This window comes from Gopherus flavomarginatus, chromosome 19 (assembly GCF_025201925.1).
Source record: "Gopherus flavomarginatus isolate rGopFla2 chromosome 19, rGopFla2.mat.asm, whole genome shotgun sequence".
In the NCBI taxonomy this organism is placed as follows: Eukaryota; Metazoa; Chordata; order Testudines; family Testudinidae; genus Gopherus; species Gopherus flavomarginatus.
The window spans coordinates 20,037,029-20,050,346 of NC_066635.1; the positions used below are offsets into that span (position 1 = coordinate 20,037,029).

A 13,318-nucleotide genomic window follows, 5' to 3' on the forward strand; every position below is an offset into this window, starting at 1 on the left:
ACAGCAATATCTCATAAATATAATGATGCTTTGCAGATGTTTGCTATTTAATCCAATGGAATGAATGTATAGTTCCATGTGGATAAATTATAATCAGACCCCATCATACCAGAGGCAGTGAGAGAGGGTTCAATCTCAAAAGACAAATTTCTTGATACTGGACTGATAAAAATCTTTTGAAATTTTGAAGCTTAATTTATTTCAGACAATAAAAACATGTTGTACCACAACTTATCTACCCTTTTAATAAAAGTTTGGAACCCAGACATGCAATATTTACTCTCAGAAATAATCTTTGCTCGTATGAATGGTCCTCAATTAAATCAATGGGATTACTTGCCGAATCAGACCAGGGAGGTGACAAGATTGAGGTCTAGAATAAGCAGCAGACAAATAATAACTGCTGCTCTTTTAGTGCCTCCTGCTGACCAGATCACTAATATTTGTCTCAATGAAGGCTGATCATCCACCACTAGGGCAGAATAAAAAATCCTGTCATGATTGTTTAATTCAGAGGGAGTTGTTCCCACCAAATCCTCAGTCTTCCCATGAGTATCTCTTCGGTACTTTTTAGAAGTTAGTTTTGGAACATACGGAATACTGGAAATAGTTATTTGCGCTTTTGGACACAGTGGGCCTTATCTGTGCAGACAGGACCTGCAGGATCCCAGTTGAAATCAGTTGGAAAACTTGGACTCAAAATGAGTGTAGCATCCAGGCAAAGCACTCCTTTGCAAATGCAATTTAGTAGTGAAGGTGGAGTTGTATAAGCATATCATAGTACAGAGGTGGGTGCAAACTGTTTAGTCCTCAGTGAGCTAGCCTTACATTTTTCTTAAAGACAGCTCTGGTGTAAGTTAAAATTCTCCTGGCTGACCAGTATAAAACTGGATGATGCATGGTTGGATGCCAGGGATTCTAGCTCCATGAAAAAGTAAAAGGTCTTACATCAAAAAAATTACTCTGTGCAGATAAATTAATATTAATAAAGTATTATAAAATGCTGGGTATTATTGCTTACAAAAGTGCCACTTCAAAATGACTAATTAGCCAGGCTGTTAGCAGTTCTAATAACTTTTATGTCAAACAAATATAAGTTAGGAGGAAAATAAAATGCAAAATACATCTCCTGCCGGAAAGATCTTCATAGGCATATCCAATGAAAAAAATTGATGGAAATGGAGATTGGCCCACACCAGGTATACAGGCAGTTGCATAGCCACAATAATAGCTTGCAGCAGAGACACTCAAGAGGTCATATAAAAGACAAGAGAGCAAAGCATTCCGTTGACATTGGGCCCAGCAAATGACAGCTGCTGGATTACATCATATGGAAGGGCAAAATAAAATCAATTCTTCCAGCTATCATGGGGATCATTTGCATATGCAATCACTATACAGGGGTGTGTCACTTTGAAGGATAGGAAGTTTGAAGTTGTGAAAGAGTAGCAAAAAGTTTAAAGAGAGCATCTAAACAATACTTACTCTCGTATTTTTCTCAAAGTTAACTCATATGAGCTAGGCAAATTGTGTGAATCAAGGTTTATGTGAACAGTTCCATGTCCATCATCAGTATGTCAGTCTTTCCCTTTCATGAGTATTAAAATTCACTACGTTTCCCTTCTCTTTCCAGTTTGTCAGAAGGAAAAAAAAAATCTCATCTTCATCCAGAATACTTACTGCACTTGGAGAACCCCGAAACAACGGACCACTGTGCACACCACTCTTCACATAGTCACTGCAAAGGAAGCCAGGACAAAAAATGGACAAAATAGGCCATATTTGTTTCTCCCTCACAATTTTACTATTAATAGAATCCCTAGTACTGCATATGTAGAACTGAAGTGTAATTAGATGATAACCGAAGAGATTTTGTGTTTCTGAGATAATCTATTTATAATAAACTCGAAGGCAGAAGGCTGAAGTGTTTATTAATCTAGGATATTAAAGGTTATAAAGTTAGCAGGAGGTACCTTCAAGTTATTACTATTATACTATGATATCTATTGATTAAATACTTTTGAGACATATTGGTAAGTGCGGTTTCCCTTCTGTCAACTAGATGAAATGAGAAATCGAGGCACCCATGATTATTGCGATTGAGTGGTGAGATCAAAAATTTGTTTTCAAAGTTAGTGAAAACTACCACGCAGTTGGGAGTCAGAAACTGTACATTTCTCTGCTCTTGGCTGGGAGCATTCAATTTCAGATGATGTTATTAAGAAGTTTAAGCACTGAGATCAGTAAGTCTGGAATCCTAATCCTGGCTCCAAGACTGCAACTGTCTCTGGCCTTGGGTAAGTTACCCCACATCTTTTTTTTTCATCTGTTAAATGAAGACAATATCTCACATGGGTGCTATGTGGACTAATTAGAAAAGTTTGTAAAGGTCTTTGAACATGGACCGTGACATACAATATTAAGAAAATAAGTAATATTATTTCATACAATTCTTGATTCTTGCCTTCGAACACTGCAATTAAAAGAGTCAGAAAGGATATGTTTTTGTGTCAAAATGTCAAGTGGCTTCCATTCTGAGGACTATTCAGTTCTGGATTTCAGGGATTTCCCTCTAAAGATTTTATAGAATTTTTGTCTGCAACATATGACTCATCTGCGTTACTGAAAGGGTAACAAATAAAATAAGATGTGCTTGTAACTGGAGCTGAGCACAAAACAGATTTTTCAGTTTGGAGTAGAACTGAACAATCTCCCCTCCCTCCCCAAAATACTGTTTGATGCAAACTGAAACGAATTGTTTCAAAATATTTTGTCAAACCAAAAAATTTTCATTTTTAATCAATTGAAACATTTCTGATTGACTCAAAATGATTTTTTATTTTAATTCCACCATTTTCAAGTGGGTAGATTCTTCAGTTATACAAAACTAGTCTCAACCCTGAATGTTCAGTTCTCTCTCTAGGTTTCCCTGCTTCTGGCCCTACCTGCAATACCAAATATCACTGTGATAAGCTAAAGAGCCAACTTCACTATATACCTTAGCACATTTTTCTTTCCTTAACTACTCTAAAGACTTTTTGCCTGGTACAGCACATCAAGGATTTAGAATTCACCACTGTTAGGATTTATATACCGAACAGCTGTGCCAAGAATTCACAGGACTCAAACTGCAGTTCCATGAGCAGCATAATCCGTTAACTTGTCCTCGGGTATTTACAATTACACAGCTTTACAAACTGCAAGACAGTCCACTCCATTTAAGCTGCATTTTTCTGCTATTTTAAAAGTATCACTTTCCCAGGCATGTGAGAATGAGAAACAAATTCAGCTCTGGCGTAAGTGAGCACAACTGATGTTAGTGACCAAGAGACCACTTATATCAAGGCTAAATTTGGTCCTGAGAGATCTGCAAAGAAAGAGGGTGAAAGGAAAAAAAGGAGGAGTACTTTGTATCAATCAACAGTATCTCCTCTAGGTAATTAAGGAGCAGTGATAGACTCCAAAAGGGAATCCCATCCACTCTTCACCCACAAAGATGATGGATGCTGTGACATTAACAACAATGGGAGGACACACAGTGCTTCAAAAGGGTTGTGGAAAATACACGGGGGAGGGCGGGGGGAGTGTAACATGATAGATCTCTGGGAAAGACAAAGCTCTGCATCTCAACACCAGCCTGTGTTACAGTATGGCAATAAAAGGAACAGGGTTTTATAAATTTGAACTATATAAAATATGATGTTTGTAAATTAATTTAGGTGATCCACCTATGGCTCTGGGTTTAGAGGGTTCCTAATCAGGCTCTGGAAGATAAGAGCAAAGACCTTAGCACTTAGTCTTGTAAAGGCTTTCTACATGATTAATAGAAGCAGTGGTGAAGCTAGTAGGAGGGCAGGGGTGACTGCCCCCCTGGCCACCTTTACGTGTACATACTGCGCCTTTTCAAGCCAATAGGTATAATGGACCTGTCACCTCTTCCCCAGCTCCACTCCTGCTCAAAATCTGGCTTTGCTACCAAATGGAAAACAATCATATAAATGTAAGTGTGTAAGGGACCTCGAGATGTCATCCAGTCCAATCCCCTGCACTGAGGAAGGACTAAGTGTTATCTAGACCAACCCTGATAGGTGTTAGTCCAACATCTATTAAAAACCTCCAATGATGGGGATTCCACAACCTCCTTTGGAAGCTCATTGCAAGGCTTAAGTACCCATATAGTAAGAAAGTTTTTCCTAATGTCTACCATAAATCTCCCTTACTGCAATTTAAGCCCATTGCTTCTTGTCCTGTCCTCACTTGCTAATGAGAACAATTTATTACCCTCCTCCTTATAACATATTTACATACTTGAAGACTATTATCATGTCACCCCTAAGTCTTCTCTTCCCCAGAGTAAACAAACCCAATGTTTTCAATCTTTCCTCACAGGTCATGTTTTCTAGACCTTTAATCATTTTTGTTGCTTTCCTCTTGACTTTTTCCAATTTGTTCACATCTTTCCTGAGATGTGGTACCCAGAACTGGACTCAACACTCCATTTGAGGCCTTATCAGTGCTAAGTGGAGTGGAAGAATTACTACTCATGTCTTGCTTATAACACTCCTGCTAATACATCCCAGAATGATGTCTGCTTTATCAATATTACATTGACAACTCATATGTAGTTTGTGATCCACTATAACATCAGATCCTTTTCTGAAGTATTCCTTCTTAGGCAGTCATTGCCAATCTTGTATTTCTGCTATTGATTATTCCTTCCTAAGGGTAGTACTTTGCATTTGTCCTTACTGAATTTCATCCTATTTATTTCAGATCATATCTCCAGTTTGTCAAGGTCATTTTGAATTCTAATCCAGTCTTTGAAAGTGTATGCAATCTCTCTGAGACTGGTATCATCTGCAAACTTTATAAGTGTGCTCTCTATGCCATTATTCAAATAATGTATGAAGATATGGAATAGAACTGGACCCAGAACAGATCTCTGCAAGACCCCACTTGATATGTCCTTCCAGCTAGACTGTGAGCCATTGATGACCACTCTCTGAATATGGTTTTCCAACCAGTTGTGCACTCAACTTATTTAAGGTTCATCTAAGCTATATTTCCTAGTTTGTTTATGAGAAGTTCACGTCAGACAGTATAAGAAAAACTTACTAAATTCAAGATATATCACATCTACTGTTTCTCCACTATCCACAAGACTTTTTACCTTCTCAAATAAGTCTGTTAGGTTGGTTTGATGTGATTTTTTTCTTGACAAATCCATGTTAACTCTTATGTATCACCTTATTATCTTCTAGGTGCTTACAAATTGATTGCTTGATCATTTGCTCCATTAACTTTCTGGGTACTGAAGTGACACTGACTGTTCTATAAGTCTCTGGGTTGTCCTTATTCCCCTTTTTATAGATAGGTACTATATTTGCTCTTTTCCAGTCCTCTGGGATCTTTCCCATCTTTCACAGCTAATGCTAATGGCTCAAAGATCTCTTCAGCCATTTCTTTAAGTATTCTAGGATGTATTTTATTAGACAGTGATGATTTGAAGATATCTAACTTGTCTAAGTAATTCTTAACTTAGACTGATATTCACTACATTAGTTGTCTAATCATGGCTAAACTTTTTGGTGAAAACTGTAACAAAAAAGGCATTTAACACTTTGGCCATTGCCGAATGATGACAGCAATTTCCAAAGCTCCTGCTTTTTAATTCCCGGGTTTATACATTCTCTCCAAATGAAACAAGCAACTGATTTAGCTTTCTAATATCAAATCTCTAGACAGCATGCTATTCAGACAGTTTATGAAGATGTCTTTACCCTCTGGAAAACTGAAGTTTAAGAAAAAATGCTTTTATCTTTGCGGAACATTTTAGGTCTCAAGCTAACTACATTAAAAAATCTAACTCTATTACTTTGTATTTGACATTTTGTTACTAGATTGGTAATAGGAAATTACCAAATAAAATTGGTATTTTACTTGGTAATTTTCTTCTGTGGTTCTTGGCTAATATGAAAGACGGTGATCATCAAATTTATTCAAGTTTTCCTGTCAACAACATCATTAACCAAATCCCTCAATTTCAAAGTAAATAAAAGCATCTGGGTTTCTAGCACAGCAAGACTGACTTGCATATTTAAGCCTCATATATAGATGAATTTCCACTGGACCAGATTTGCATATTAATGAAGGACTAATTGCTCTTTGCAGTCAATTCTATGTAAATTAATTTACTACTCTTTGTACATGTTTCATAATGTTTGGAAAGATCCAAAAAAATCCAAAACTTAATAAAAAAGCACAAATATTTGACAACCAAAAGAAAGAAAGAAAATCACAATTACAGCAAACAGCTTTATATTACAGTTTTATATAATTAATCTTTTATATTGTTGGTTCATTTTAACTTTATCCCACAAAGAAACACACAATTCATAGGATAGCTTCAACCTTCCTCCCTGCCTTTCTTTTCAGCCCCTCAAAATCTAACAGCTTGTGACTACCCATTACAACATCTTGCTTCCAGCTGGAAAGATGATGAACCAACTCTAACGCTGAGTTTAAAACAAAAATTGGTTTGAAGGTAGTGGCTGTTTTAACCTGCTAAACAGAAATGTCTTTCCTCTATAGCTTCTTCTTGCTACAGGCCCGTTACAAGAATCCAATCTATGACCCTGAAGAATCCAACGGGAGATTTTTGATGCAGATTTCTCTCCAAGAAAAATAAGAATAAATATTGAACAATCATAAAAGGAATAAAGCTAGGTACTGAAGTATTATGCATTATCAAGATGAAGACTTAGCTTCATATTCTCATTCAGTTTCTCACTCTTCAAGATGAAACATAATATGTTGGGGGATGAAGGGAGCCACATAGGGAAAAAGAAAGGAATTGTTGAGTAGGGAAAGCTAAAATGGTGAAAGAGATAGAGGAACAGTATGAAGCAAAGGGAAAGAAGATATATAAAGACTGGAGTAGAAGAGGAATGGAAATGGAGACTGAGTTTGAAGGAGGGCAACATTTAGTGTGTGCATGCAGAGATAGGTTGAAAGAGGAAAGTGAAGAGCTAGAAGCAGAGATCAAGGTGAGAAAAAGAAATAAAAAGACAAAAAATACAGAATCTCCCAAAAAACTAGAAGAACAAAACAAAGAAAGCAAGAAATAAAGTGGGAATAGGAAACAGGGTAGAAGACACTTTAAAAAGACAGTGATAAGACACATGCCTTGTTTTTAATTCTGAAAATGGGGAGAACAGTAGGAAGGGAATCGGGGGGGAAGAACATGTACTTGTATTCATACACATCCTGCCTCCAGTGATGATGTCCCTATCTTAGTTGTAAAGACTAATCACCTTAACATTTGTACACATCATAAAATTGCCTGAAGTGTTTAGTTTTAATATGCAGAGGACTAGGATCAGAACTAAAACTTTGCTTGACTACAGTCTTTCATTTGCACAAACACCAAACACCACAATTCACACACACACACACACACGCACATTTTGTTCAGGATGTACACAGAAGTAAATAATTTTTATAAGAAAAATGCAAAACCTTATGGCATCAGTTCAAGAGAACTAACTTGAGCCATTTCAAGAAACGGGTAAGTATTCAAAAGGAGTAGTTTAGGGGATCCCATAACCTTGTTTGCCTCAAGCAAACACTATGGTTGCAATTGTGTTTTGCACTATACTCTCTCAAATTTTTCTGTTTCATCTGGTAAGTACCATAATTCTATCATCAGCCGACCTTTAGGAATAGACATTGGATATAAAGCAGTGGCATTCTGAGCTCCAAACAGTAGCAGCCAGATCAATAAAGTACCTCTTTTGCTCTCTCAATAACTTGTTTATTGTGGATGTTTTGATCATCTGTACAGATTCCCAGTAGTCTTTCTACCAAAAACAGAGTAGGGGTTCATGCTTTCCTGAAACTTATAAGCTGCTCTGCAACTTACTAAAGATATTTTCACTTCTGTAACAAAGATAGTCTGAATATACAGAATGGTTGGTTATGCATACCAAATGCATAAAAAAATCAGTGATGAGGAATTATTTTAGAAGAGCTTTCTACGAAGGAAGCTTTTGGGTCTATACAAATGTCATTCACTGCAAAGTTACAGAATACACATTCATGCTTTAGAATCTCATTATTCAGCATTGGTTGAAGTGTCCAAAGAGGATATGGACATGCTGTGCTCTACACAACTCTCACTCTGAAATACTCTTCAAATGGATCTCAAGGTTAGGGTCTCCTGCAGCTACTTCATGTATTACCATCTTAATTTAGAAAGGGGCAGATTCACTAGACAATGTGACTTTGGAATTAATCAATGTAAATGTAATCTCAGTTTTAAAATCTACATCTAGTTATTAATGTTTTCTTATCACAGAAGTCCAATATTCTGCAATTTTAATATTTTTAAAAATCTATTAATTTAGATATTTAGGATTTTTTCCCTGTCATTGGATAGAAGTGCTGACAAACAATATAATCATCTCACTGAAAATCTGAAGAGTTTAAATTGAAATGTAAGCTTCATGAGAGGCTAATGGAGAGCAAGAATTCTACAATGCCATTGCAGAAACACAAAGGACCAGATCAATGATTTATCTGTGGGAACTTTAATTCCTCTAGAGGTTATGAAATTTCTCTCTTCTTCAGCAACAACATAAATTAAAACAGTTAAGTGGGTTTGGGTTTACCAAGGTCAGTGCTGGTATGGCAACTCAGAACACCCAGTGAGATAATATTACTCTCATTTTGCAAATAGATAACTCAGGCATAAAGAGTACATGACTTGTCCAAGGCCCCACAGGCAGACAGTGGCAAAGCTGGGCATTTAATCCATATCTCCAGAGTCCTATTCTAGTGCCTCAACCACACGATTATCTTTCTTCCCTGTCATTTTCCCTCACAAAACATTTGTGTGAAGTTCTCAAGCATGAAAAAACACCCCATATGCAGTTCTTGTCACCATCAAGCTCTGAAGATGTTTGCAGGTCCAACGAAAATATGTTAAACTTTACACTACTGGCATATATTTCATAACGATAGATAGCAGTATATATTTTTCACTTTACCTGTCAAAGAGTGGAACAGCAGTCCAGCCTAACCGTGATTGTGTATTAAGCTCCAGGGTCTGACCAGGGTGAGATATTACTTTTCCTGGTCTCTGTCCACTTGGATCCGGAACATAAATAGCATTCAGGCCAAATATTTGAATTAAAAGCACACTATGATGATCAAGATAAGGGTGTAACACCTAGAACAAAATACAGAACTTTTAAGAGAGAGGCTTAATTTAACAAAAACAAAAAAAATTGAATCAAAGAAAACTAAAGATAGAATAAAGCAATATGAAAAGGAGAAATGTCTCAAGAAGTTCCACCCAAGAAGATTACACTTCACTTAACTCTTCTTTAGAGGGTTGGGTGTCTGCTTCTAATCACTGAGTAAAGTTAACATGACCATATTTAATTAGCTCTTTGACACTACAATTTAGATGTATCCATTACCAGTGATGGATGTCACAGGAGGAAAACTGAATCCAAAAAGAAAAATATATTTTTACCAGCCAAACACACAAATGGAAAAACCATAGGGAGCTGATAGTACGTGAATATTCTTCTGGGAAGATGCATAAACATCGGTACAGAATGTATATGAGAAATGTTATGAAGTGTCTACTGAAAACTTCTTTCTGCATTGTTAATAAAACAAATTTACTGAACAATAACAAAAAAAAACACCCTCCAAAACTTCCATGCCACAAATGTGACTACTTCTCAACACCGTGCTTTGAATTAAGGGATAAAATCATCCAGGTTGTCACTTTAAACTTGCAATTGGACAGTGAGAAATTACTAATTCTTAACAACCAAAAGAGCTAAAAGATGCCTCCTCATCACTTCATGAAATCACCACGGCTTAGATAATTCATGTGAGGCAACTGATCGAGATTTTGCCCCTTAACTTGAAAGACAGTTCTCAGCAGTTAAGTGTACGTTAATAGGTATTTCTCTGCAGAACAGATGGTTTTAAGTTTCACGGGTATCATAAATATTAAGATCTGTGCAGCGTATTTTAGAAAAGAGTTCTCAATTGTTAACACTCAGCATAACACTGAACTAGGGGAATTTGATCATATAGGGAGGTTTAGAATATATAAAGAAGTTGGGGTGAGGTTTTTCATGTTTTGGCTTATCTAAATTTTTGAAGTGAAAAACAGTATTGTTCTAATTCTGAACTATGCTCCTAATCATGATGTGAAAGGTTATTACTATAACCATAAAATCCATTCCTGAAGGCCAGTTTTATTTTTTTCCCAGTAAAGTGAAAGTTCAAATGCTCTTTAAAATAAGCAATTCAGTGCAAACCAATGCATCCACTATTGATTTATTTTATTCATAAAGTAATAATTACCTGGTAAAATTCAGTAAACTTCTAATTAAATTGAATTAACTTAAATAAATCAAAAGGACAATGAACGCAAACATAGCATGATTAAACAACAATAATTTGTGAGAAAAAGGCACACAACTTTCAATTCCATTTTACTCCTATCATAACCTTAGTCCCACCGCTGCCACCATATCATAACCTTAGTCCCAGATTTGGACCTTAGCGTCCAAAATATGGGGGTTAGCATGAAAACCTCCAAGCTTAGTTACCTGCTTGGACCTGGTACCTGCTGCCACCACCCAAAAAATTAGAGTGTTTTGGGGCACTCTGGTCCCTCTGAAAAACCTTCCCTGGGGACCCCAAGACCCAAATCCCGTGAGTCTTACAACAAAGGGAAATAATCCTTTTTCCCTTCCCCCCTCCAGGTGCTCCTGGAGAGATACATAGACACAAGCTCTGTGAATCCAAATAGAGTGAATCTTTCTCTTTGTTCCCAATTCTGGAAACAAAAAGTACTTTCCTATTCCCCCAGAGGGAATGCAAAATCAGGCTAGCAATCCAACACACAGATCTCCCCGATTTTTTCCTCCCACCAATTTCCTGGTGAGTACAGACTCAATTTCCCTGAAGTAAAGAAAAACTCCAACAGGTCTTAAAAGAAAGCTTTATATAAAAAGAAAGAAAAATAAGTACAAATGTTCTCTCTGTATTAGATGATACAACACAGGGTCAATTGCTTAAAAGAATATTGAATAAACAGCCTTATTCAAAAAGAATACAAATTAAAGCACTCCAGCACTTATATTTATGCAAATACCAAAGAAAAGAAACCATAGAACTTACTATCTGATCTTTTTGTCCTTACACTTAGAAACAGAAGACTAGAAAGTAGAAACTACTTCTCCAAAGCTCAGAGAAAGCAGGCAGGCAGACAAAAGACTCAGACACACACTTCCCTCCACCCAAAGTTAAAAAAATTCGGTTTTCTGATTGGTCCTCTGGTCAGGTGCTTCAGGTGAAAGAGACATTAACCCTTAGCTATCTGTTTATGACAACTCCGAATCATATATTGAACAAAAACAGGCTTTTGAATTGTTTAAAAGAAAGCTGTATCCATTTTGCTCTTTGCAATGTCTAGGAGTCCATAAGGGAAGGTGAATTATCATTTAACTAAGCTGTATTTGAAAGTAAAGTTTTTGATTCAGAGCTGCATTTTTAAGCCTTCTCCTGGCAATGGCAGCAGTCTCAGAATGCAATGCCAGAGACTGCAACTCAGTTTTAGTCTAGTTTTATTGTTAAACTAATTTTAAAGAAAAACTTTGCTGTTTAATATTTAAACTGTATAATTATTCCTTTAACACGATGCCCAGAGACAGTGAAAACAACGAGTTTCAGCTGTACTGGTTGGTCTAGATTGTAGAGAACCTGCACAGGAGCACATCACAACTGCTGTGTACTGTGGAAGCAATTTCCACAGCAAATCTCTAAAGGGAGGAAACGTACGTTTCTCCCACAAACTTGGGTGAGGCCAGTGGGTACATGCACATAGTGGATCCATGGAACTCAAATCCCATTAAATGGGGGAGCCACGAACTATATCCATTAACCCCGTTCAGTCCCTAACAGCAGTTGGCCTTGGTATGGGTATATGCTAGTGCCTTGGTCCTGAAACACAGACAAAAGGATTACTTTCCTCAGTCCTGTTGTGTTGCAGTGCAGATTCAAGCAAAGAAAACCTTTCCAACCAGCCCTTTGCTCACTTGGCAACTAGACACTAGAGAAATAGCTGGGTGCACAATAACTACTTTGACAGATTTCCAAGGATTAGGCCTATCATTTTGAAACAAATATTCCATTTGCGAAAAATCAATATTTAGCTCCAGTGCGGGGGCGGGGGGGGGTAGGGGCAGATTATATTAAAAACTGGATCTCAGGAATCTAGTGTAAATTGTAATTGCTACTGTTTATTTGTGCCAGTCATGTTAGAAGACTTTAGGAATATGAAGATATCTCCTTATTACTAGAGTAGATATACTAGACTGCTATATGTAAGAAGGAAGAATTCCGAACTGTAGAAGAGAAAATCCTCATACATTTGAGGAAAAGAGGAGCCAAATTATGACATTTTTCTCCACTTAGAATGCAAAACTTTTGTTGTATTTACTCAAGGTGGATACAGTGTCCACATATGAGGTATGATGCCGAAGTAAAGAGAATATAAAATGAACTAAATTGTGTCTCTGAAATCCAATGGAGCATTGGAGTGGTGTGAACAGTGACTGTGGAGAAAGGCATTATGCCTGTGTAAGCCATAATGCTTCCAGGCACAAAGGAGGAAATATATTTAGCAACCGCACTTGCTATATACACCTCTTTAAAAGGTGCAGCATCTGCTTACTCCCTTTCTGGTGCACTAGCTGGCATGCAAGGGGCAAGACTTTGTTGATCCAGAGTTTGTAATTATGTCAATAGTACTAGCTGGATCCCCAATTCTTTTGTTCATGCAGCACAAACAGCTGCATTACGGGTATGTAACATTTAGGTGCTCTTGGAAGGGAGAAAGAGTTTCTGTGCACCTCCTCCCTCCTCCTACAAGTCAACCACAGGGGAGCAGTAATAATTTCATTCTCTATTTTCTAATGGGTTAACTGTTGGGTTACAGAAATTAAATGATATCAAGCATATTGATGTATTGCATTCAATTATTTTCTTATATTGTAAATATATATTACATACAAAAAACTACATGAAAAGAACATTAAGATTGCAAGCCAAGAACTCAAAAGTTAGGAACTGCCTGTACAAACATAATTTGATCACCTTGTGCATATTAATTATGAGACAGCCTTTAATTACATGCTCACATGCTATTTTTTCCCACAGAACCTCCTGCCCATTCAGTGCACAGGATGCGCCTACTCTGACAATGAATCAGGTTTGAGTAGTGAAG

General features: G+C 37.0%; 1 protein-coding gene across 4 annotated transcripts in view; it reads right to left on the reverse strand.

Moving 5' to 3' along the window:
- LOC127037307 (uncharacterized) overlaps positions 1-13,318 on the reverse strand; it is a 28,237-nt gene that overhangs the window by 12,277 nt on the left and 2,642 nt on the right. For all 4 annotated transcript variants that reach the window (XR_007770324.1, XM_050928846.1, XM_050928848.1 and 1 more), the window contains exons 3-4: positions 9,048-9,229; positions 1,681-1,738 (exon numbers count right to left, since the gene is read on the reverse strand). Coding sequence is in view for 3 of the 4 variants with exons in the window: in XM_050928846.1 (XP_050784803.1) it covers positions 1,681-1,738; positions 9,048-9,229 (240 nt within the window). In the remaining variant the exon portion in view is untranslated. The remainder of the gene's footprint in view (positions 1-1,680; positions 1,739-9,047; positions 9,230-13,318) is intronic.